This window comes from Aptenodytes patagonicus, chromosome 20, assembly GCF_965638725.1.
Source record: "Aptenodytes patagonicus chromosome 20, bAptPat1.pri.cur, whole genome shotgun sequence".
In the NCBI taxonomy this organism is placed as follows: Eukaryota; Metazoa; Chordata; class Aves; order Sphenisciformes; family Spheniscidae; genus Aptenodytes; species Aptenodytes patagonicus.
In genome coordinates this window covers 8,741,431-8,765,857 of record NC_134968.1, presented here as the reverse complement: position 1 = coordinate 8,765,857, position 24,427 = coordinate 8,741,431, and the positions used below count along the sequence as shown (strand labels likewise).

The following is a 24,427-nucleotide window of genomic DNA, read 5'->3' as shown; positions in this document are numbered from 1 at the left end:
CCGTGGCCTGGAGGTTGAGGTGCTGGGAGGCACCCCTCAGTCCATCCTTCAGGGTCAACACAGCCTCCTCTACGCCCAGATCCATGGACAGGCACAGGTGAGACCCCCGTTACCTCCCAATAGCCTCCCAGGAACCACCAGTAATCTTTCAGTAACTGCCCAATATCCCCCAGTAACCATCTTGTGGCCCCAGTAACCTCCACTAGCTTCCTATGTGTTCCCAGGATACGATGGTGGCCAAAAGGGTCATGATCTTGCAGTACAGCCTGGACGGCGAGGACGTCACTCACACGATTGAATTCCCACTGTGCCCACAGGGAGAAGGCCGGTGAGAGCCTGTCCTAAGGGAAGATGCATTTCTAACATGGACTCCAGCTGAGAGGGGGCCAGATAGCTTATGCATTCCCAACTTCCACACACAGTCCCAAACTGGCAGAGAATCCAAGTGTCCAAGCATGCCCTCCTTCCCTGCTTTGACCCCACAGGGATAGGACCCAGGAACCTGGGCATCACTTCCCTCCAGACAGATGAGGACCCAAGCATCCAGGTTTTCCCTCTGTCCATCCTCACCCCTGAAGGGAGACAACCCAGGTGTCCAGGCTCTCTCTCTGTCCACCTTTCCCCAGCACGGAGACGAGCCAGGTGGTCAGGCCTCACCCCACTCTGTCCCCAGGCTGGCTGGGCATCGTCTGGCTGCCAGACGCTTGCTGAAGAGGTTGTTGCCAGAGGCTGCGAGTGGGTCAGGGGATGAACCAAGGCATCACACAGCTGAGATCAGCCTCACTTCAGGGATCATCTGCCCCTTCACCAGCTGGTTTGCACATCACAGAGGGTCACCTGGTACCGAGGTAAGGAAAGACACTCGTGGGAAAGAGCTGGTGGGGCAGCTCCATGGGATGTTCTCATTCCACTGGAGCTGGAACCCCAGCCACGGGGCACCCCCAGTCTCACGGGGTAGGCCCCATCACCACCAGGTGCTTCTTTCCCATGTACTTAATTCAGCCCCTTTCCCTGTTTGCCCTTGAAGGGCCCCTGGCACTGTTGCCACTCCGCCAGTCACTCATCCCCTGCCAGATCGTTGAGCTTTGTGGCTCCAGTAAAGTCTCTTCCTGCTATCCTACGAGCATCTGGGTCCCACCTGGCTGGCTGACAGCAGTGTGTCAGTCATGGCTTGCCCTCCGTCGACTCACCCGTGGCATTGCTGCCCTACCCCAGCGGGAGGCTTGCTCAAAAGGTATGGGATAATCTAATGTCTTATAGGAGGGTTATGCTGCCATGTCTTGCCCATGGCGTGGAAACCAATGAATTTTGCCTTTAACCCTTCCCTTAGTTACCCTTAAACCTGCAAGTCCTTCAGCGAATATGAGACCCAGCTCAGAGACACCCAGGGAGGGGACAGGGACGGTGCTGGATCATAAATACACATTTGGATAAGATGTGTTGGGGGGGTATCAAGCAACCATGTCTTGGGACATGGCTGGGCAGGAATGCCAGGAGAAGAGGCAATGGTCAAAGTTGGGGGTGAGTTAGGGGTGTCAGAAAGGGCTACGGAAGGGAGTGCTTTGGGGACATGCAGGAAGGGGCTTAGACTGCAGGTAGGTGCCTAAAGAAGAGCAGTCTGGGGCATTGCACAGGGGAGTAGAGAGGGCTCAGCTTCCTGTGATTCTCCCAACCCTCCTCTTCACATCTCCCACAGCATGTAAACCACCACCACCATCTATTTCTTCCCCCAAGTATGTGGATCCCACGGAATTTGTTTTGTGCTCTCCAGTTTTTGGGCCTTGGTTCACCGAAGCTATTGCTGAGTGCCAGGAGCTGGTGGCACTGCAGAATGTAGATGGCTCCTGGGCCTTCAGCTCAGGCTTGGCCTCCGTGCTGGAAATCAACGAGGCTGAAATCAAGGGAAAGATGCCTGGTGAGGTAAGGGGAGAACCTCTTACGGTGGCAGCGTGTCATCCTGGGGCAGTGGGAACCCCTTGGCTGGCAGCAACGCTGGCATCCCAAGGGCAGCCAGAGAGGAATGAAGGGATCAGAAGCCAGAAGCCACAAAGGAAGGGGTGGGAAGCAGTGAGGGGGCAGGGGGGATGCTCAGCACTGCGTGCTAGTCTGAGTCATTGTTCTCCTACAGGTCATGGAGCCAAGCATCTGGGCCACAGTGCTGGCTGTGACCTGGCTGCACAGAAATGACAAGTGTTACCAAGACCTTTGTGAGCTGCTGGAGGCCAAGGCTGTGACCTGGCTGTGCAGCCAAGCTGGTGAGTCTTGAGGGTCCTTTTCCTGCTGATCCCCACAGCACAGCCTCCTCCCTTCTCTCTCCAGTGGGACCTGCCTCACCCCTTTGCAGGACCACAATTTTCTGGGGGCAGTTGAAGGAGTCCTGTGCCCCCTTTCTCCTTTCCATCTGTGGACTCTCCCTCCTGCCTGACTCCCCTAGTGCCCCTGTCTCTCAGTGGGCAGTGTCCCAGCTGGACACATGCCTGGAGGCAGCCAACACCCTCCTTGGAAGCAGCCTGAAGCCAAGTGTCTTCAGGCTCTGAGCTCAACACATGCCTTGTGCTACAGACCGGCAGCACCTGCAGAGCTAAAAAGGGCCAGAAAGTATAGCCTAAATTCACCTGCCGTGCTGCGATACCATTGTTACTACCAGCTGGGGTCTTACATTACAGATGAATTCTCACTGCTTCTGTCTGACACTAGTTGGGCCAAACCTGTCTCATGCTGAACTCCTCAAGAGAAAACCTCGAGTTCAGAGCCTCCAGCGTGTTTGGTTTGGGCGGAGGTGGGAGTGGGAAGGAAGCATCACATTCCCCGGCGGTTGCCCTTCCCGAATTCGGCTTTGGCAAAATGAGCTACTGGCCGCTACAAAGATGGCACTTAGGGACATGGTTTAGTGGTGGACTTGGTAGTGTTAGGTTAACGGTTGGACTCAATGATCTTAAGGGTCTTTTCCAACCTAAATGATTCTTTGATTCTATGGTTTCCGTCTTGACAAGAGAGTGCTGTGCACACTAGAAAAGATGAGTGTTTAGAGGTGTCAACAGTAGGCACAATAGCAGTGGCTCGCAATGAAGGACCCCTGCTGCACCCCACTTGCTGACCTCTTTGCTTTACCCCAAAAGACCAGGCTGTGTCAGGAGCTCCCCTGTCTGCATTGCCATGTAAAACAATCGTTTTGCAAGTAAAACTCTCATCTACATCAGACCCAGCCCATCATAATGTCCAAGAGAACTCACGTGGGGCGAGATTGATTTTTAAACTATCAGCATGTTGGAGGTGGAACTGCAGGAGCTTTTGATTAGCAAACCAGTCACGCAATGTACTCCCTCCTGCCCCAGGGCCCTGAATTCATGGGTCTCACTCCATGTTGGCAAAGTCTCTGATTCATTTTCCAATAAACAGTGGATCTTCTGAAAGCCAAAAGGTGTGACATAGCCTTTATTTCAGTTGGGCCTATGATCCTTCCTTCCAAGGGCCATCTCAGAGTCACCGGGAGGGGCAGGAAAGGACGTCGCTTCCCAGAGAGCCGTGTATTGTCATACAGTAACTACGGTCCTGCCCTTGCTCTTGGAAGAGCTCAGACCTGTTCTAGGTTAGCAAGACAAGAGCTGAGGACTTGCCAGGCTTTTTCTAGGCTGCTTTTGGCTTGAACTTATTTCAGCTTGATCTTAGCGGTAGCAGCTGTAGCAACACTTTGCCCAGCAGATAGATGACTGATGTCTAACTTTTCCTAGCTGTAATAGAAAAGCTGTCAGGTGATTAATGTCCAACTTGGTTTTAGCTTTAACTTTTAAACTCCATTGGAGCATGCGCCTCTGAAAATAAATGCTGTTCTCCCTTTAAGCTTCAGCTCCGCTGCCTGGAGCAGACACAGCCAGACGTCTGTGTGCACTGGCAAGCCCCTCCTGCCCTGGAGGTCAGCTGGGAGAGAGAGGAGTCACCTTCCCCAGAGATGCAGATGGGATGGGCTGAGAGGAATGTGCCCTCCCACACTCCCTGGGGCGTAGAAGGAGGAAAGAAGGGCATTGGGGACCTCACATTTTGGAGAGGTGAATCATGACTGTGAGGAAATACTGGTAGCTCAGCTTACTTCAGCCACCAACAAATGCATTGTTGATTCAGGAAGAGGTTTTGGCTTCTTCCCTCCAGGAGGCTCCCACGGGTGGCTCATCTGATCGTACTTTGTTGGTCTCCATGGCCTGGAGGGAATACCAGACTCTGCTTCTTTCTCCCCGATGACCATTGGCAGAGGCTGAAAAGGCAACCTCAGCCACCCACAGCTGCCTTATTCTGAAGGAGTCAATCCCATTATAGTCTTCTGCAGGATGTGAGCTGAATCCCCTTTCCGGAGCCTCACCTGGCTCTGCTGCCTCAGTTTGGAAAAGCCTGTGCTTGTTGCCCCACCTCAGTTTCTCTTTTTCTCAGAGTAGGCTGAAATGCTTTGGAGGTCTGGGGAGGGACAGCCATTGCCTGAGGTGTTGAAACAGTTTGCACCAGCTCAGCACTTTCCTCCTCCACAGGGATACACTTATGCAGTGCTCCCTCCCTGAAATCCCAAGGGAGACACCCTCCCAGACACTGATTGTTTCCATAACACTAGGAAATGGCACTGAGGTGCTTCAGGCCCAGAGCTTCACCTGTGGAAGGAAGAGTGAAAGAGCTGAACGTTCTGTTGGCCTTCCTGTGAGAAAAGGGTTTTCAGAGAGAATAGGGAGGGAAGTGACATGGGGCAGAACAGGTGACACCCAGACCTGAGTCTTCATTCCCAGGCACCATCACAGGAAAAGTCATCACTTTATGCCAAAGATTAGAGGAAAGTGCCGTGTTTGCTGAGGCACATATGGGCTGTTCTGATTTAGCCAGTGGGTCTTTACGTAGTGAAAACGAGAGGCAAAGATGTGTGGTTTAGTTCTGCCCTTTCCTGGATGTCTTTCTCCTGCTTACCCCTTCTGAAATTCTAGAGAGCATGGTTATGTTGAGTCACAGTTGTGCTGTTGTGGTGTTGGACCCAGCCCTGAGACACTCACACACCTCAGCTGAGATGCTGGAGGAGCTTGGGAAGAGCATAGGTCAAGGTGGCCAATACTTCTCACTTCATCTCCCGCTGGGCTGTTCCATAAAACACTCCCTCTCTCTTTGTAACCTGGGTTTTCATCTCACTCCTTCAGGTTTTTAACACTTAACTCTCATCCAGTTGCCCAGGAGATTTGGAAACTCTTCATTCGCAGTGCTCAGTGGGGGAATCTCTCCTAATTCCACCTGTCATCAGCATTTCCAGACACAATTCATCCCAGCCTGGGAGGAAGGTGTACTAGAGTTTGAGTGCATCACCTTTTTGAGCAGCCTATCCATCCCAGGATTTCTCTGGACAACCTAGGTGCTTTCCTTCACCATCTCCATCTCCCTGTGAAGGCTCAAAAGTCATGGGGAGCCTTTTGAGCTCATCAGCAGGGACATCATTGTGCTTATCCACAATGTTGCAGAAACGCCCGGATGCAGTCTGGCTCAAGCATGGGCTTCCCCTGAGCACGCACTCAGGCTCGTAATGGGCATTTACCACAAGCATGCACTAGATGATGCTCCTTCCCCACTTCACCCTCTGTTCACTCAGCCTCTTACCGGCAACACTGAGCACAGAGCCCCAAAACCACAGCAGAAAGCTCAGAGGTGCTCAATACCTGCGGTGCCGATTCTACTGACAGGAGAAAGGGCATCTGATATGATATGACATCAGTTGTGCGTTTTCCTCGGTTATTGGGGAGGAAAGTGTAAAGCTGTATTAGCCAGTGAGGAAAGAAACTGTTGTGACTAGAGGAAGTATACGTGTAGAGATCTGTAATACCTTACACAGACTGTGCCATGTGGTTACGACAATCACAGCAATAGCGGGTGCATTTGTGTCAGTTATGTTTGTTTACATTTGCCAGTGTGTGACTACAATATAGCTGTGGTATGATTAACTCTGACAATTGGCAGTGGATACCTGTCAAAAACTTAGCCGCACAGCCATGGTCACTGTCGGCAGTATAGTGGTATCGTTATGCAGGCACTTTCCGATGCCTTAGGACGAGCACTCTCGGATCCCTGAGAGCTACCAACCTGCTGAGGTCCACAAGACCTGCGTACAGCCCTTAAGAGTCCACACTCAGGGCACGGGGGTTTCAAGATCATCCCACCCAACACATTGAGGTGGCCTGGAGAAGACCTTTGCCTCCTATTCTGCACTAGGAGGTTCTGGTTCGCTGCGATCCCAGTAAGAAAAGCACTCAGACCCTGTAAACTATCATGTAAAATGCTGTTTATTAAAGGTAACTCTATAACGAAAGAGAGGATAATGTAGGTAACTTGACGTCCCTTCAGATGCTGGGAACGCCAAGCTGTAAAGCATCAGCTGGGTCTCCGGCCAGGGTGCAGCACACAGCACGGAGCCCGCGCGTGGAAGGGTCACTCGAGCTACTGCAGGGCTTTCTTAACGGAAAACAGCTGTATTCATCATTTCTACTGCCAAACGGAAAGGGCGTTCACACCGTCACACGGGAACTTCTCGCTGCACTTTCAGACACAGGCAAGGACAGGCGGGTGCCGTAATCGCCAGCCCCGAGCACGCGCCGCCTGCGGCTCCTCCGCTACAAGGAGCTGCTGAGGCTGTCCTGCGGCCGGGGCATTTGTGCCGCCCAGCCCAGCCTGACGGCCACGCTCTGCGTGCGGCTGGCCCCGAACGGAACGGCCCGGAACGGTACGGTACGGCTCGGCATGGCCCGGAACAGAATGGAACGGAACGGCCCGGAACGGTACGGCATGGCCCAGCACAGGCCTGAGCCTCCTCGGGTTAACTGTGATGTGAGCCACTAACTCCTCGACGTGCAATGGCCTTCGGTCAGGATCGCTACACTTCCACAGCAGTTTATTGGACGGTGGGGCCTTCACTGATGATTTTCTGCTAATCTCACACCGCGACCTTTGGGCTGGCCTTTTATCCCCTCCAAATCCAGTGGCCTGCGGCTTTCTTTACTTCCTCAGTTTCTCCAGGCAGGTTGTTGTTTATTGTCCCTGTTAAGTCAGCTCTGTCTTCCTGAAGAGTCAGCTCCAAGACTGACCCAGACACTTTGCCCTTGTTCTGCCGCTGTCCTATCGGTGATGTTATTGTAGTAGCCATCCTATGACATAATAATTAGCTGGATACACTCATGCAGCAATTCAGCAAGCAATGTTTGCTTCTGTCTCGCCGTACACAAAGCTAAGCAGACTTGGGCTGGTCCCTCTTTCACTTACTGTGGATCTCAGATTTAAATCTCCTCTTTACGCACTGAGTTGTCTTTCTCCTGCTGACAGCAAAAGGAACTCTGTCCTTAACACCTGTGAAGAGCACACTGGGAATAACTTCACGCAAAGCAATCGGGCTGTTGAAGCCTGAGCAAATGCCCCTTCCCTTTTTATTCCGTAGAGAGTAACGGGCACCTTCATGGGGCAACTCATCTGTGTGGTGGAAAGGAGTTCTCCCAGGACGAGCTCTCTCCAAGAACCCATTCCTCTTCTTGCACTAAGCGTGGAGCCCCTAAAGGGAACGTGAATACAGCCTGACGTGTGCAAAACACTGCTTTCTCTCTGGTAACATTTTCTTTCTTTCACAAACATTCCCTCTCTCGTAGGCGCCCTTGCTGACAAGAGGGGAAAAGAAAGACCAAGAACATTGCACGGAGAAAGGGGATGGGAAAAACAGATGACACCGAGAGAGTTTCTCCTGCTGGGATTTGGGAAAGCACCTGAGTCCAGGTGCCTCTTTTCCTCCTCTCTCTCATTGTCTGTGCAGAGACTGCTTGGGAACATCTTCACTGTTGTGCTGGTGGCGACACACCAGCATCTCCACAGCCCAGTGTATTTCTTTCCGGTGAATTTGAGCAGCTTGGAGATCTGCTATACTTCCATCAACCTGCCCAGGCTGCTGGCCAACTTCCTGGCTGGGGATGGGACCGCCTCTGCTCAGGACTGCATGGCTCAGCTCTGTTTCTTTGGATCTCTTGCAGTCTCTGAGCGTTACCTGCTGGCCACCACATCCTACATATGGCGTATGTCCTACAAGCTGGGCATATGTCACCCCATGCTCTGTACAAGCATGATGAACTGGAAGGTGTTTTTCCCGCTGGCAGCTGGCTCTTGGCTTGGGGGAATGACTAGTTTTACAATCATCGCTTACTTCTCAAGCCAATTGAAGTTTCATGGCCCCAGCCCAATTGACCACTTCTGTGATTTGGTCTCTTTGCTGGAGCTCTCCTGTAGTGACACCAGGCTGCTGTAATGTCCATGCGAGATGTAGTCTTGCTGGTTTTGTTCACTCTGGCATCCTACGTCTGCATTACAGATGCCACTCGGAGGATCCCATAGAGCACGGGGGTGCAGAAGGCCTTCTCCACCATGTGTGAGAAGTGGAAGCCTTCTCACACATCACTGTGGTCAGCATTTTCTAAGGGACACTTCTTGCCCTCTATTTGCTGCCTGGGACACCTCCACTGAGAAACCTGAACAAAATCTTCTCCTTTTTCGACACCATCCTCACACCCCTGGTCAACCCACTGTAAGCCTGAGGAGCAGAGAGGTCAAGCAAGCCTTGAGGAAAGCTATCAGGAAAGCTGTGGCCTGTACTGAGAGTGCACACTAGCTGCGCACCGCTGGCTACAAAACACTCCTATTTCTCCTCAAAACTGTAGGCATGATGTGGAGGGAATACATTATGTACCTGGTATATCTCTGGAGGTGTCTGGCTTTCAGAACACTTTTAGAAAAGCCGGGGGGAGAGGGAAGAATTCCTTTCAGAAACATGAGTCTTCACTAAAAGGTAGAGGAAGAAAATGTCTTTGCCGTATTCCTTTGAGGTAAAGAGAACATTCTTGCATGTGGGAACTGTATACACAAGAACTATAATCTTCCTCCATAACATACCAATAAAGACCCTCCAGAAAGCTACTGGGGGTAATCAGGCATGTGCATCTTGAAAATCAGCAGTTTCAGCAACCTGGCAGTGCTCCTTGTAGAGACCACTGCTCCAGATGTGTGCTCTGAATTGCAGGTTTTGGGATTGTGCTGGCTGTGGTGGGGCTAGCCATGAAAAATGAGCTAGACATGAGAACAAGGAGTTAGAAAAAGAAAAGGATATTTGGGGAAGATTTTGCCCTCCCCCAAGTAGAAGTTCACAGTTCAGTTGCTGGAACTTCTTCATCTCATCTGTTCTTTTTGTTTTGTTTTGTTTTGTTCTGTTGTTTGGTTTGGGGTGTTGGTTTTTTTACAGTCATTAACCTTTACTGTTCTTGTTTGCTTAGCATTTGCAAAACAACCATATCTATTTGCAAATTTGTGTCTTCTGGGTGTTTAACACCTTTCTTTGAAAACCAGCCTATTCAGCTAAGGACAGATGGGGGCTTGTGTGACTGCCCAGAGTCAGAACCTGCGAGGAGCTCTGGCTTTTTAGTGTGAGCAAGGTCTGATTCATTGCCGGAGGGCTTATGGACAGCGGTGAACAGCATGTTTCTCAGGTGTCTGGCAGAGTGATGCGTAACACTTTCTCCTGGCCTCGGGTTATTCAGTTGCAAATAGGATGTGCTGATATTATCCTTCATGCTCCCTGTGATCCTCTTTTTAAGACTTTCAGGGCAGAACCTTTTTAAATTGTCCACCATGATGCATGCAGTCCACTGCAGCTCATTCCCAGGAGGCTGTCAAGCCCGGTACCACGGGATAATTCATGCATGAGCCTTTTTGCTTCCACTTCAGACGGGACAAACCAGATTTCAGATCATATTCCTGTTGAAAAACGGAATGCCCTAAGGGCCCAGAGAAAGGGGACAGGGGTCACCTTCCAGGAGACCAGGGTCTTCTGTGATGCACCGAAAAAACCTGATACCCAGGGTAACAATGATGTCCCTCCGAGCTGGCTCGCAGGAAGAGAGGGCTGAAGACAGAACTGGTGATGGGTCTCATCAAACGCCAACTCCCTGTCTAGCCTGTTGTACTTTCAGGAGTACCAAGTACTGGAAGGGCACGTATGTCATTTGCATACAGATAACGCAGTGCTATTAAAGGTCCTTGAAGTGGGAGGGGGATGCTGCATTTTTCACTGTTCTGCTGTCTCGCACGCTCTTTGTTTTACTGACATGTTCCTACGATGGGAAAATTGCTGATAACAGATCTATTTCAGCCTGAGACCTGACTGAAACTAAACCATTAGTGGGAGCAACAGGGAGGAACAAAAAGGCTGATTAATCCTCCCAGAGTGCTCATGTGTTCTGTTTGCAATCCCAATGTCAGCTGGTCATTTCTCCTGGTATCAATAACAACACTTGTAAAAAGTGTCTGTTAGGCTATGATTGCCTTTATGCGTCGTGCATATCAAGAAGAGAGAAAAAGCAGCATCCTTAACATAAATGCAGCTGGTAGGAGTAGGGGTTCATCATCCAACCCTTTGTCTGGGTCTGAATGTTGAGTCTCTGTTGGTGTTTTTGAGGGCTGTCTCTCTGCTGTGAGCTGACTGTGGTCAGAGCTGGGGGCTTTCTCCTGTGTAAAGCAGAAAAAGGGGCTGCTTTAAATCCCTGGGTGTTTGGGATAGGAAAAAAGGATTTCAAGCATGTGACCCAAGGGTAGTGAGACAAATACCTGAGAAAAATCTGATTAATGGTTTGTGAAACTCTTTGACAACAAAATTAATGGGAGCAGCGTTGGGGGTGGGAAGGAAAAACCTGCAGGAGCCAAAACTCTTTGGAGTTCTGTTCTTGCAGATGGAAATGTTTGGAACTTCAGGTGGAAGCTGCTGTAGCTGAGCTAGAGCAAAACCAAAATGGGAAAAACTGCATGAAAGCTCTTATTTCAGTTTGAACCAGGATCATTCTGTTGTAACAAAAATCCCTAGTTCTATGCTGAATCAAAACAAGCTGCTGCTTTTTGTTGTGAACATGGGTGGTTTGCTTAATAAGCACCCAAAGGCTAATTCAATCTTCATCAAATCATTAATGCTCCCCTCCTTTGCATATGTGTATATGCAGATATCTTTCTTTGTTTCTGCATATCTGTGCAGTTCCGTACACAAAATACACTCCTGGCCCATCCTGTCTGCTCCTCAGCTGTGTTGTCTGTTCGTCATCACCCATCAACCTCCACTTTTCCTCACTGAAAACATCTTCATTATTTTCTTTCTCTTAGCAGATAAGGAATATAATTTTTTAACTCCCAGTGGAAGCTTTCAACTTTGGTGTCAAACAAATTTCAGAACATTTACAGAGCCCGTCACCCATGCCCTCCCATTCAGATCAAGTGGATGTGCTCCTTCCTTGTCAAAGGACTTCCTTTGCGAGAGCTGAGGTGAGATAGAGAGGCCTGTGGGACAGAGAGCTTCATCTGTGATAATAACAGCCTAACCTTTGTTGAGTTAATTCAGGAATGAAGCTGCCATTAGGGTATGGCAGTGTACTTCAGAAAGAGTTCTCGGACAGTTTTGGGTATTCTGTTCCCACAACAAGTCTTTTGCACTCATTCTACTATCTCATCAGCAGTTGTTACCAAAGCCATCTTACCCAGAGGAGGCTGTGTAGACTTGCTCACAAATTTTAATCATCATTACAATTCAAAATTAAAAGAAACGCAGGGGAACGAAATATAGATCCTTATATTCATTGGATCCATAGAGCTGACATACTCTGCAACAGCTGATTCATCAGGTCTGACTGAGAATTTGGGGCTCTTTTCATGACTCTTCACAAGATTTTAATTTTTGTGACTAGTTAAGATGCTCTGTGGTTTTCCATGCCGATTTATCAATTAGGCTGCTTTTTAAAGTTCTGCAGACCCTTTATGCCTTTTAAGTGGTCCATTTTTTCCCTAAAGATTTCATGTTGGATGAGCTGAGTTAATTGCTCCTTCCCAGCTACTAGTCTTTGCAAGTAACGGGCTTTATTAAACGCCTGTGAATGTGCAGTGGAGCTACCTGAGTATCTTCCCTCGGTCTGGAGCCACTCAGTTTGCTTAACAATAGCACATAGAGAGGTTTAATTATATGCTGAGTATAGACATTGCTGACAGATACTTATCTCCCTTCCCTCCTCAGAATATGTTTGTTATTTCGGATGATGATTTTAACATTGATGGCTTGTTCACAAATGTGAATATATTCCTTCCATTGTTGACTTTTCGTTATTCAGAGACTCATTGGTGGCTACTGAAGGTAATCCACAGGCCCTAAAGAGACCGAGACATGTGAGTATTATACTCTAAGTGTTTTAGGACAAGAAAAAGAAAGTATTTCAGAAAAATCTGTTGTGCAAGAAATTTAGACTGTTTGTATGTGCGGGCAGTTAGATTGCATGATAGAAATAAGGGTGAATAGAGACACAATGTGTTGACAATAACGTATTAGTAAGGTATTCCTGTCCGAAAGCAGGAAGGGGCTGAAACTTGAATGACTTTTAAAATGTACTTAGCAAGGGAAGATCATGATTTCTACTCCCAAGTCAACTTAATGCTTATTTTGATAAGTACAAATGAAAGGACAGCCCCAACATTTGTACTTTTTTTTTGGAGTAAAACCAAATGCATGAGCAATTAATAGGTCTGAGATGTGACTCATATGCTCTTTCCTTCATTTAGAACTGCTTGACAACAACCTGTGAGGATGAAAAAGACCAAGGTAACAAAAAACTGGTGGCATAAATCTTCATAAATCAGATATTTAAAATATTTTCTGCATAGTCTATTTTTTAGCATGAAATAATTGCTTGGAAAGAGAGTGAATTCTTACATAAAGCTACATCCAGGACAGACTTATGAAGGCTCTGTATATACAAAAGGTGGTACACGTTTGATCTCTGTTTAAACAATAACATTTTTGGATAACTATTGCCATCTAGCTGTCCTACCTTCTGCTATGGAGAAACGCCTATGGTAAGGGGTAGTTCATGTTGCCTACGTCCAGATGGGGTTATATCACTTTTTGGCTGTACTCCGGGCTTCAAAGTAGGAGCCTAGATTAATTTTGACTAGACATCCATCTTTTAGGGGACATAAATTAGCGTAAGGGCTCCTGTAGAAATGTAACTGGTAGAGGGAATATTACCAGTATATATCACTGTCGATCATAAATTCTTCAGTTTTCCATGCAGTCTTCTAATGTAAAAGAGATCACTTTTTCAACTGAAAAAGTAGCTGAGAAATGAAACAGTAAAAGTATTATAAGGATCTCAAACCTCCTGGTTTCTTTAAAATAAATGTTAAAATCAATTAAAAAATGTCTCTTGCATACATATATTTGTATACATACCTATATGTGCATACACATGTATATCTATATATTTCCTCTTTCCTCCTCACATAAAAAACCCCTTTGATCACTCCTTTACTTGCTATATTTATTAATGCAGAAATATACATCGTGGAAGCAGAGGATGGAAAACCAGATTTTTGTGACTGAATTTATTCTTCTCGGTTTCCCCAGCCTTCAAAGGGTTCATGTTTTGCTCTTTGTGGGAGTCTTCGTCATTTACATTTTGACTGCCACTGGGAATGTCATCATCGTTGCCACAGTGGTGAATGACAACGCTCTCCACAAACCCAAATATTCCTTGGAAATCTGTCATTTTTGGGAATCATCTATGTCTTGGCCACTATACCCAAGCTTTTGGCCAGTCTTCTGGATGTCAAGAAGTCTGTCAGCATAGCTGGGTGCAAAGCCCAAGCCTTCTCCCACTTGTTCCTTGGTGCTACTGAGTTTTTCCTCTTCACAGCCATGTCCTTTGACCGATACATAGCAATATGCACCCTCTCCACTACGCCGCCATCAGGAGTGGAAAACTGTGTGCTCAGGTCTCATTTGGCTCTTGGATGGGTGGCTTTCTGATTGTCTTTGTGCAAACTGTTCTGGTATTCGGACTGCCATTCTGTGGCCCCAGTATCATCAGTCACTTCTACTGTGAGCTGGGCCACTGCTGAAGCTGGCTTGCACTGAGACCCACCATATTGAACGGCTTATTTTCACTGTCACTACAGTGGTTCTGTTTAGCACTTCCTTTTTGACTGTCATCCCCTACTTCGCCATCATTTTTACCATATTGAGGATCCCATCTACTACTGGGAGACAGAAAGCTTTCTACACCTGCATTGCTCACCTGACTGTAGTCATCATGCTTTATGGGGCGGTCATATTCATTTATGTCAGGCCAAGAGGGCACGCCTCACCAAATATGAACAAAGCGGTATCCCTTCTGAACACCTTTGTAACGCCACTGCTGAACCCTTTCATTTATACTTTGAGGAACAAAGCAGTAAAGACTGCCTTGAAATAAATCAGTGGCTAGAAATAAAATATTTGAGGTTAAAGAATGAGGACTAAAATGTTGACTTTTCTGCAGGCTCCTGTAGCAAACTGATTCTAGAAGTCTCTTTGGGAAGTACATATCAATAATTTTTATAAAGAAGGCAGATGATTTAGATTATAATTCTTCTAAAATAAAGAGGTTGAGGGGTTTGTGTTCATGTTTGTTGTGGCTCCACTGACCTTTAACATAGCAAAATCAGCATAGATCATCATAAGCTATCCTCTTTGTTATTTATGTTCTGCATCATTTATGTGATTTATGTGATGGTTATACAGTGCTTCCCTAATTTCTCATATGATTATTCTAATCAAGAATATTGATTCTCTCATTGCTTCAACTGATTGTCTGTGTAATTTGAAACTTACGATTTCCTTTAATTAATCATTGTTTGAACTAAAACAAAGATTTATAGAAAATGTTTCCTGTGTGGTTAGACTAATCTCGGCTAAAGGGTAGGTATCCTCATTTAGATAGTCACCTTAGTCTCTCTTGTCAGTTCAACTTTGAATGAAAATCTCAGCTGGTATTCACTGGCAAAATGGCTTCTCATAAGGAAGTAATCTTAGGGAATTCTGGCCTTCTATTCTCAAGTAAATCAGAATTCCTTTGAGAAGAAAACAAAAAACAAACCCCTTTAAAATTATGGCTAGAGTTTTTATACCTCCCTAAGATTTTTATATGCATGTCTATCCTTGGAAACCTTCCACTCAGTAGGCAGCAACCATGAAGAGTCATTGAAAGTGTCAACCTTACCATATATGTTAGAAACTTGGACATTGCTGTAAATGCTGACCTCAGCCCTGGCCTCTCTCGGTGTAATAAAAGAATTGCTACCAGGGTAGGTGCTTTAAGAGGGTGTGCAGAAGGGAGTAAGCGTGGGCTTATAGGCAAGCGTATGCACTGTTTGCAACACACGAAAGTAAAGGGATGGAGGAATGGGTTTGCTTGTATGGGTATTTTGAGGAACAATAATTTGAAATAAAACTGTTCTTTTGAAGTAGTGGTAAAACAGATGGAAAGCTGTTATAGAAACAGGCAGGGAATCAGACTCACGTGAATGGATAGACCTGTTCAGAGACATCAGCATAAACCTACCAGATTTGGTTTTAGTGGCCCTATTTACCTCATTTACAATGTTTCCCCAGAAAAATTATGAAGGTAAGTTGGAAAACCAGACCACCACGAGGGAATTAACCCTTTTGCAGTTCATAGGCATGTGGGAACTCCAGGCTTTCCTTTTAACAATCCTACTGATCACTTCTGTTTTAACCATGGTATCATCGTCATGATCTGGATTGATGCATGTTAAGGGATGTTATAAGCAGCCACCACCTCCAGCAGCTCCACAGCCTGGTGATTCCTCCTGCCGGCCGCTAGAGCCAAGCTTAGAGGTCCAGGGTCTCCATCCCAGGTCAATGGCCATGGCTGCTGCTTTCCTTTTTGCAGGCTCAACCGGTAGCGAGGCTCAGTGTGTATCCCAGAGACACATGGACACACATGTACACATGCAAAAGGACACTGAGACGATCGGTCACACAGACTGCCACAGCCAAGGCGCTGCCGTCAACAGCACCAACACACGGGACCCACATAACACACAAGTGCAGACATCTGTGTCCCCGCCTCCTCTCAGGCTGTCAGAGACAGGAGACCACTAGTGCACACAACACTCAGGGTTCACAAGCCACATGGGTGTTTTCGGGTCCCCTGAGCATTGGTACAGCCCCTCTGTTCTCCTGGTACTGTCACCAAAAATCGGGAATGAAACTCCTTAACACTGGGTGTATTAAAGAGCAGGCATTACTTTATTCAGCGCCGGGTGCATGGGGGATCTCTCCGCCTAGCCTGCACACCGTACGTTGCATCAACCATCCCTTACATGGTTCTTCGATATACATATGCATCACATTTCTTGGAATAATCATACATATTCATTACATTTCCCAGAACTAATTATAACATCTGCATAGTCTTTCACGCATTAATTTTGAGTCCTTTAGGAGCTTCTACAGGGGTCTTGGGTGGTTTCTAGTGGTCTCGGGTGGTCTCTGCAGGAGGTGAACTTTTCCTTACATAGTCACAAATTGGCTCATCACCACCCTTCATTACAGTTCCGGTTGTCCTTGTCTGGTTTCTGCTAGTTCTTATCTATCTCACCATGTGCTCGTTAGCTTAGGCCTTGTATGCTTGAAGTATGCTTGATTAATCCAGCCATTTATCTCGCAACTATCCACAACAGTACCCCTGCCCAGATCCTGGCCCTCTGACCCACCTCACAGGTCCCCTACTTGCCGGCTGGTCCAGTTTGATGCTCCCTGCAAACACGCAGCACTCACACATCCCACTGGCACCTCACACTCCACCCAGGTACCAGCACGGGCCCCCTGCCCAGCTGATACCCCTGCCCAGACCTGGGGCCTCCTACTAACCGGCTGGTTCAGCTTTAAGTTTTTTGGTGAATACACACACACCCTCCACACACACACGGTTTCGGGAAGATACAGACACTCACTCCCCACAGCAGCCAGCACCGGTCACGTGGGCTGTGACCTCCGCTCCTGCTTGTGGTGGGTTGACCCTGGCTGGACACGAGGTGCCCACCAAAACCACTCCCTCACTCCCCTCCTCAGCTGAACAGGGCAGAGAAAATATAACGAAAGGCTTGTGGGTCAAGATAAGGACAGGGAGAGATCACTCACCAATTACCATCACAGGCAAAACAGACTCGACTTGGGGAACTTAGTTAAATTTATTACCAATCAAATCAGAGTAGCATAATGAGAAATAAAACCAAATCTTAAAATGCCTTTCCCCCCCAACCCCTCCCTTCTTCCCAGTCTTAACTTCACTCCCGATTTTCTCTACCTCCTCCCCCACAGCAGCACAGGGGGTCGGGGAATGGGGGTTGTGGTCAGTTCATCACATGTTGTTTCTGCCGCTCCTTCCTCCTCAGGGGGAGGACTCCTCACACTCTTCCCCTCCTCCAGCATGGGCTCCCTCCCATAGGAGACAGTCCTCCATGAACTTCTCCAATGTGAGTCCTTCCCACAGGCTGCAGTTCTTCACAAACTGCTCCAGCGTGGGTCCTTTCCACGGGATTCAGTCCTTCAGGAACACACTGCTCCAGCGTGGGTCCCCCATGGGGTCACAAGTCCTGCCAGCAAACCTGCTCCAGCATGAGCTTCTCTCCACGGGGTCACAGGTCCTGCCAGGAGCCTGCTCCAGCGCTGGCTCTCCACGGGGTCACAGCCTCCTTTCGGCACATCCACCTGCTCTGGTATGGGGTCCTCCATGGGCTGCAGGGGGACAACCTGCCCTCACCATGGTCTTCACCACTGGCTGCAGGGCAATCTCTGCTCTGGCACCTGGAGCACCTCCACCCCCTCCTTCTTCACTGACTGTGGTGTCTGCATACTTGTTTCTCTCACATATTCTCACTCCCCTCTCCAGCTGCTGTTGTTGCCCAGCAGGTATTTTTAACCCCTTCTTAAATATGTTATCACAGAGGCACTACCACTGTCGCTGATGGGCTTGGCCTTGGACAGCGGCGGGTCTGTCTTGGAGCCGGCTGGCATTGGCTCTGTCAGACATGGGGGAAGCTTCTAGCAGCTTCTCACAGAAGCCACGCCTGTAGCCGCCCCGCTATCAACACCTTGCCATGCACACCCAATATCTGCTCCAGCTGCTGGTGCTGAGCCCCTCACTCACTTCACTCATGCCAGTCCCCCCAGTAAAAGGTTTTGGGATACACACTGTTCCTGCCCCAGCAGCTGGAAGCTGAGAGCCCCACTGGCTCCAGCAGCTGGCACCGAGACCCCGCTCGCTCTGGTAGCTGCAATGGGATCCCATTGGCCCCAGTAGCTGATACCAGAGGTCAGTGGCTCCCACAGCCTGACTTCAGAAGCTGGCACCAAATCCACTACGCTGATCCCCCAGCAGCTGGCACTTAGTCTCTGCAGCAGATGTACACACGGGGTAAAGTGAGATTATGCAGAGAGGGTTATGAAAAGATTTAATAAGAAGACAGGGCAGACTGCAGCGGTCAAGCGCAGAGCTCAGCCAGACCAGCACTGACTGGCCCAGGTTTACACCCAACGAGCCTCTTTTATACCCCTTTTCTGTCTACCCACCTCTTTGTGGCTCCCAGCTCCCCCTCTGCACATTCCCTCAAGAGCTGACACGGTCCCACCGACTCCATGCAACATCCTGGACGCTCAGGTTTGCATCCTCATCAGTTGCAATGTCCTGGTTGCCTAGGGCTTCTTGAGAGCTCATCAATTAGTGTGACCGATGACGTTTGTTTCTGGTTATTGTCTTTGTTAATGCTAATTGGTCAGGGTTTATGACTCTATGTGTTTGTCTCCCTCCCTTTCCTTATCTTGCCAACTGTAAAAATAAATGTTCTCAGACTTGCTCCACACATCCTTACCAATTAGGGTGAGGTTTGTTCAGGTTTGTTCTCATCTTGGCCTCCCTTATCATGTGTCAGGTTTATCTCTGTATGTTCTTGTTTACGGCTCCTTTGACCAGATAGCCTTAAAAGAGCAGACACGCTCCTTCCACATTCCCTGACACTCCTCCACTGACCCGTAATACTGGAAGAAGCTGCACCGCTCCTCACTCCCATAGAGCCTGAATGGGCCCCCCTGTGGGCTGCACACATTGGGGCAGGAGCCTGACTCCTCTGGGCATTAACCGGGGCGGGGGCGGGCGCGCAAGGGCTGCGGTTGCTGGCCACCCCATCAGAGGCAATAGACATGAACATATTGAGACAGTTATATGAGACAGTTAAGATCAGTAACACCTCTGTAAGTGTAACAGTTCATATAGGCAAGTCCAATTGTTTGGCTTTGATAGCTGCATCTCTCCAGGCACCAGGTCATGGGATGTCTGCGGCCGGGTGGATCCTGCAGTTTTGTTCTCATTCAGGCAGAGCTGAGTGATCTGCACTGGTGACCTGCTTCAGGGTTAGCTCTGTGCTGACTGCTGAGTCACAGTCAAAGACAGCTGGGCTTAATTAATTAGTTTTTGCAACCAGTGGTAGTTCTGCACCATTTGTAACTGTTGTAGGAATTGTACAGCCACCACCTCCACCATGGTAGGAATTAGGCAGATGCCACCTCAACAGGGCACATCCCTAGGTTCTGCTTTAATAAAAGAATCAGAGTTTCTTCTTCTGCTATGTTTAATATCCAATAGTAGTTACAGCTGGAGCTGGGTGCTTCCAAAGAGAGACCCCATCTGTGGATTGTTACTGGATTTTACAGTCTCTATAGGTCGCTTGATTTCCTGATAGCACTTCTGCTCATCCAATCCTGTTCGCGCAGTCTGGGGTCTTCTCTTCTGGATTTGCTCTTGCAGCCTCCAGGCACTTGTTCCGCCTGTGTCTTGAGACATTTCCTTATCTTTTGTTACAGAATATCCTGTACTTAAATTTTTACTTACACTTCCTTACTGGTTACATTTCCATAGATAAAAACTAAAGTACAATCCATATGGCCTAAGGCTTTGTTTACTTTAGTCACTAGTGCTAAGCTCTGGCACAAATTAGTCTCTCACTACAGTAACATTAGTCCACATCACACATTCTTTCACAAATCGTAAGACATTGCTGTTTTCCTAATTAAGGTGGGCATTTCCCTTCCCATACCCCTCCATTTCCAGTGAACCATTGCTTTATAGCCAATATCATTATTGATTCGATAGCAGGGAGTTGTCTGTTACTTACTGGAGGTCTTGTGCATACTTTGATAAGCATCTCTTTTCATCCTCCAAACTACAAAGCCCAGTCACTAGGCCTGCTGTTGGAGCCATTTACACCTCCTATTATCCTTCTAATGTTCTGTTGAGATCTTTGAAAAAGTAGCTGAGAAATGAAACAGTAAAAGTATTATGAGGATCTCAAACCTCCTGGTTTCTTTAAAATAAGCATTAAAATTAATCAACAAAATGCCTCCTACATTACATATATGTGTGTACATGTAGGTGCGTATAAATATACGCACGTACACATGTATATCTATATATTTCCTCTTTCATATTTAGTAGCTGGCACCAAATCCACCCATGCCAGTCCCCGCATTAGTTGGCACTTAAGTCTGTGCAGCACAGGTACAGAGTGACACTATGCAGAGAGAGAGTTAAGAAAGGATTTAATAAGACAGGACAGACTGCGGTGATCAGGCTCAGGGCTCAGTCAGACAAGCACTGACCGGCCCTGATTTACGCCCCTAACTGTCCACCCCAGTTTGTTCCTCCCTGGTCCTCTTCCCCAAAATATTCCCTTGTAAGTTCACCCCTCGAATATCGCAAATCCTCAGTTCCTCTTGTCCCCCTTCTCATCAGTTACAAAGGTACAGGGGGGCCTCTCCAAAGCTGTGTCTGGAGTTTCTCAATGGCCCGTCAATTAGTGATGGAAGAAATTTTGGTCTTTGCCATTGTCTCCATTGTACCTTGTCTGCCAGGTTTGTGTCCCTCTGTGCTCGTTTATTGCTTCCCCCTTTACTTATTACCATCGTTGCATTGAAAAGGTCCTTGATCAGATAACCCTAATGAAGCAGACCCTCTCATCTTAGGAGGTTGCCTAGGGTGAGGCAGTCAGACCCACGCATTATGACCACCGCTGCTAAGAAAAAAAGGAGGGTAATTTACATAGGCGATTCCCTTCTGAGGGGAACAGAGGGCCCGATATGCTGACCAGACCCGTCCCACAGGGAAGTCTGCTGCCTCCCTGGGGCCCGGGTCAGAGACATTACTAGGAAACTCCCTGGTCTGGTACAGCCTTCCGACTACTGTTGGTTATACAGGCTGGCAGCGATGAGGTTGCAGAGAAAAGTCCTGCAGTGATCAAAAGGGACTTCAGGGCACTGGGGCGACTGGTTGAAGGATCGGGAGCACAGCTAGTGTTTTCCTCAATCGCTACAGTAGCAGGGAAGAATACTGAAAGGAACAGGAAAACACACCTGATCAACACGTGGCTCAGGGGCTGGTGCCATCGGTGGAATTTTGGCTTTTTTGATCACGGGGAGGTTTACATGGCACCGGGCCCGCTGGCGGCAGATGGAGTCCAGCTGTCTCACAGGGGGAAAAGGATCATGGCTCATGAATTAGCAGGGCTCATTGAGAGGGCTTTAAACTAGGTTCGAAGGGGGAAGGGGATAAAACCAGGCTCACTAGAGATGAACCTAGGGGTGGCGTGCCGATGCCGGGGGTGAAATCGACAGCCCAGCTCAAGTGCATCTCCACCAATGCACGCAGCATGGGCAGCAAACAGGAGGAGCTGGAAGCCACTGTGCAGCAGAATAGATATGACTTAGTCACCATCACAGAAACATGGTGGGATGACTCTCACGATTGGAGTGCTGCGATGGATGGCTATAGACTCTTCAGAAGGGACAGGCGAGGAAGGAGAGGCGGTGGGGTGGCCCTGTATGTTAGGGAGTGTTTCGATAGTCTAGAGCTCAATGATTGTGATGATGATACCGTTGAGTGTTTATGAGTAAGGATGAGGGGGAAGGCCAACGAGGCAGATATCCTGCTGGGAGCCTGTTATAGACCACCCAACCAGGATGAAGGGGCAGATGAAGCATTCTACAAGCAGCTGGCAGAAGCCTCTCAATCGCTAGCCCTTGTTCTCGTGGGGGACCTCATCTTCCCAGACTTCTGCTGGAAATACAACACGGCAGAGAGGAAGCAGTCTAGGAGGTTCCTGGAGTGTGTGGAAGACAACTTCCTGACACAGCCGGTAAGTGAGCCTACCAGGGGAGGCGCCTCGCTCGACCTGCTGTTTACAAACAGAGAAGGACTGGTGGGAGATGTGGTGGTCAGAGGCCGTCTTGGGCTTAGCAACCATGAAATGATAGAATTCTCGATTCTTGGTGAAGTAAGGAGGGGGGCCAGCAAAACCACAACCATGGACTTCCGGAGGGCAGACTTTGGCCTGTTCAGGACGCTGGTTGAGAGAGTCCCTTGGGAGACAGTCCTGAAGGGCAAAGGGGTCCAGGAAGGCTGGACGTTCTTCAAGAAGGAAGTCTTAAAGGCGCAGGAGCAGGCTGTCCCCGTATGCCGTAAGAAGAACGGGCGGGGAAGACGACCGGCCTGGCTGAACGGGGAGCTCTTCCTGGGACTCAGGAAAAAAAGGAGAGTTTACCGCTTGTGGAAGAAGGGGCAGGCGACTCAAGAAGAGTACAGGGATCTCGTTAGGTCGTGCAGAGAAGAAATGACAAAGGCAAAAGCCCAGCTAGAACGCAATCTGGCCGCTGTCGTTAAAGACAACAAAAAATGTTTTTACAAATATATTAATGACAAGAAGAGAGCCAAGGAGAATCTCCATCCCTTATTGGATGCGGGGGGGAACATTGTCACCGAGGATGAGGAAAAGGCTGAGGTACTTAATGCCTTCTTTGCCTCAGTCTTTAACAGGCAGACCAGTTATCCTCAGGGTATTCAGCCCCCTGAGCTGGAAGACAGGGACGGCGAGCAGGATGAACCCCCCATAATCCAAGAGGAAGCAGTTAACGACCTGGTATGCCACCTGGATGCTCACAAGTCTATGGGGCCGGATGGGATCCACCCGAGAGTGCTGAGGGAGCTGGCGGAGGTGCTCGCCAAGCCTCTCTCCATCATTTATCAGCAGTCCTGCGGAACGGGGGAGGTCCTGGATGACTGGAGGCTTGCCAATGTGACGCCCATCTACAAGAAGGGCCGGAAGGAGAATCCGGGGAACTACAGGCCTGTCAGCCTGACCTCGGTGCCGGGGAAGATTATGGAGCGGTTCATCTTGGGGGCGCTCACAAGGCATGTGCGGGACAACCAGGGCATCAGGCCCAGCCAGCATGGATTCGTGAGAGGCAGGTCCTGCTTGACCAACCTGATCTCCTTCTATGAGCAGGTGACCCGCCTAGTGGATGGGGGAAAGGCTGAGGATGTGGTCTACCTGGACTTCAGCAAGGCCTTTGACACCGTCTCCCACAGCATTCTCCTAGAGAAGCTGGCGGCTCAAGGCTTAGACAGGTGTACTCTGCGCTGGGTCAAAAACTGGCTGGACGGCTGGGCCCAGAGAGTTGTGGTGAATGGAATTCAATCCAGTTGGCGGCCAGTCACGAGCGGTGTTCCCCAGGGCTCAGTTTTGGGACCGGTTTTGTTCAATATCTTTATCGATGATCTGGATGAGGGGATTGAGTGCACCCTCAGTAAGTTTGCAGACGACACCAAGTTGGGCGGGAGTGTTGATCTGCTCGAGGGTAGGAAGGCTCTGCAGAGGGACCTGGACAGGCTGGATCAACTGATGGCTGAGGCTGAGGCCAACTGTATGAGGTTCAACAAGGCCAAGTGCTGGGTCCTGCATTTTGGCCACAACAACCCCATGCAGCGCTACAGGCTTGGGGAAGAGTGGCTGGAAAGCTGCCTGGAGGAAAAGGAACTGGGGGTGTTGGTCGACAGCCGGCTGAACATGAGCCGGCAGTGTGTCCAGGCGGCCAAGAAGGCCAATGGCATCCTGGCCTGTATCAGAAAGAGTGTGGCCAGCAGGAGTAGGGAAGTGATCGTGCCCCTGTACTCGGCACTGGTGAGGCCGCACCTCGAATACTGTGTTCAGTTTTGGGCCCCTCACTACAAGAAAGACCTTGAGGTGCTGGAGCGTGTCCAGAGAAGGGCAACGAAGCTGGTGAAGGGTCTAGAGCACAAGTCCTATGAGGAGCAGCTGAGGGACCTGGGGTTGTTTAGCCTGGAGAAAAGGAGGCTGAGGGGAGACCTTATCACACTCTACAACTACCTGAGAGGAGGCTGTAGCGAGGTGGGTGTTGGTCTCTTCTCCCAAGTAACAAGCGATAGGACGAGAGGAAATGGCCTCAAGTTGCGCCAGGGGAGGTTTAGATGGGATATTAGGAAAAATTTCTTCACTGAAAGGGTTGTGAAGTGCTGGAACAGGCTGCCCAGGGAAGGGGTTGAGTCACCATCCCTGGAGGTATTTAAAAGACGTGTAGACATGCCGCGTAGGGACATGGTTTTGTGGTGGACTTGGCAGTCTTAGGTTTATGGTTGGACTTGATGTTCTTAAAGGTCTTTTCCAACCTAAATGA

General features: G+C 48.9%; 1 protein-coding gene across 1 annotated transcript; it reads left to right on the top strand.

Moving 5' to 3' along the window:
- The first annotated feature begins 13,418 nt into the window (after positions 1–13,418).
- LOC143169231 (olfactory receptor 6X1-like) lies at positions 13,419–14,315 on the top strand. Its single transcript, XM_076356506.1, is given in 4 exon segments — positions 13,419–13,584; positions 13,587–13,787; positions 13,790–13,945; positions 13,948–14,315. Coding segments are annotated over 4 exon segments (891 nt in total).
- The last annotated feature ends 10,112 nt before the right edge of the window (positions 14,316–24,427 follow it).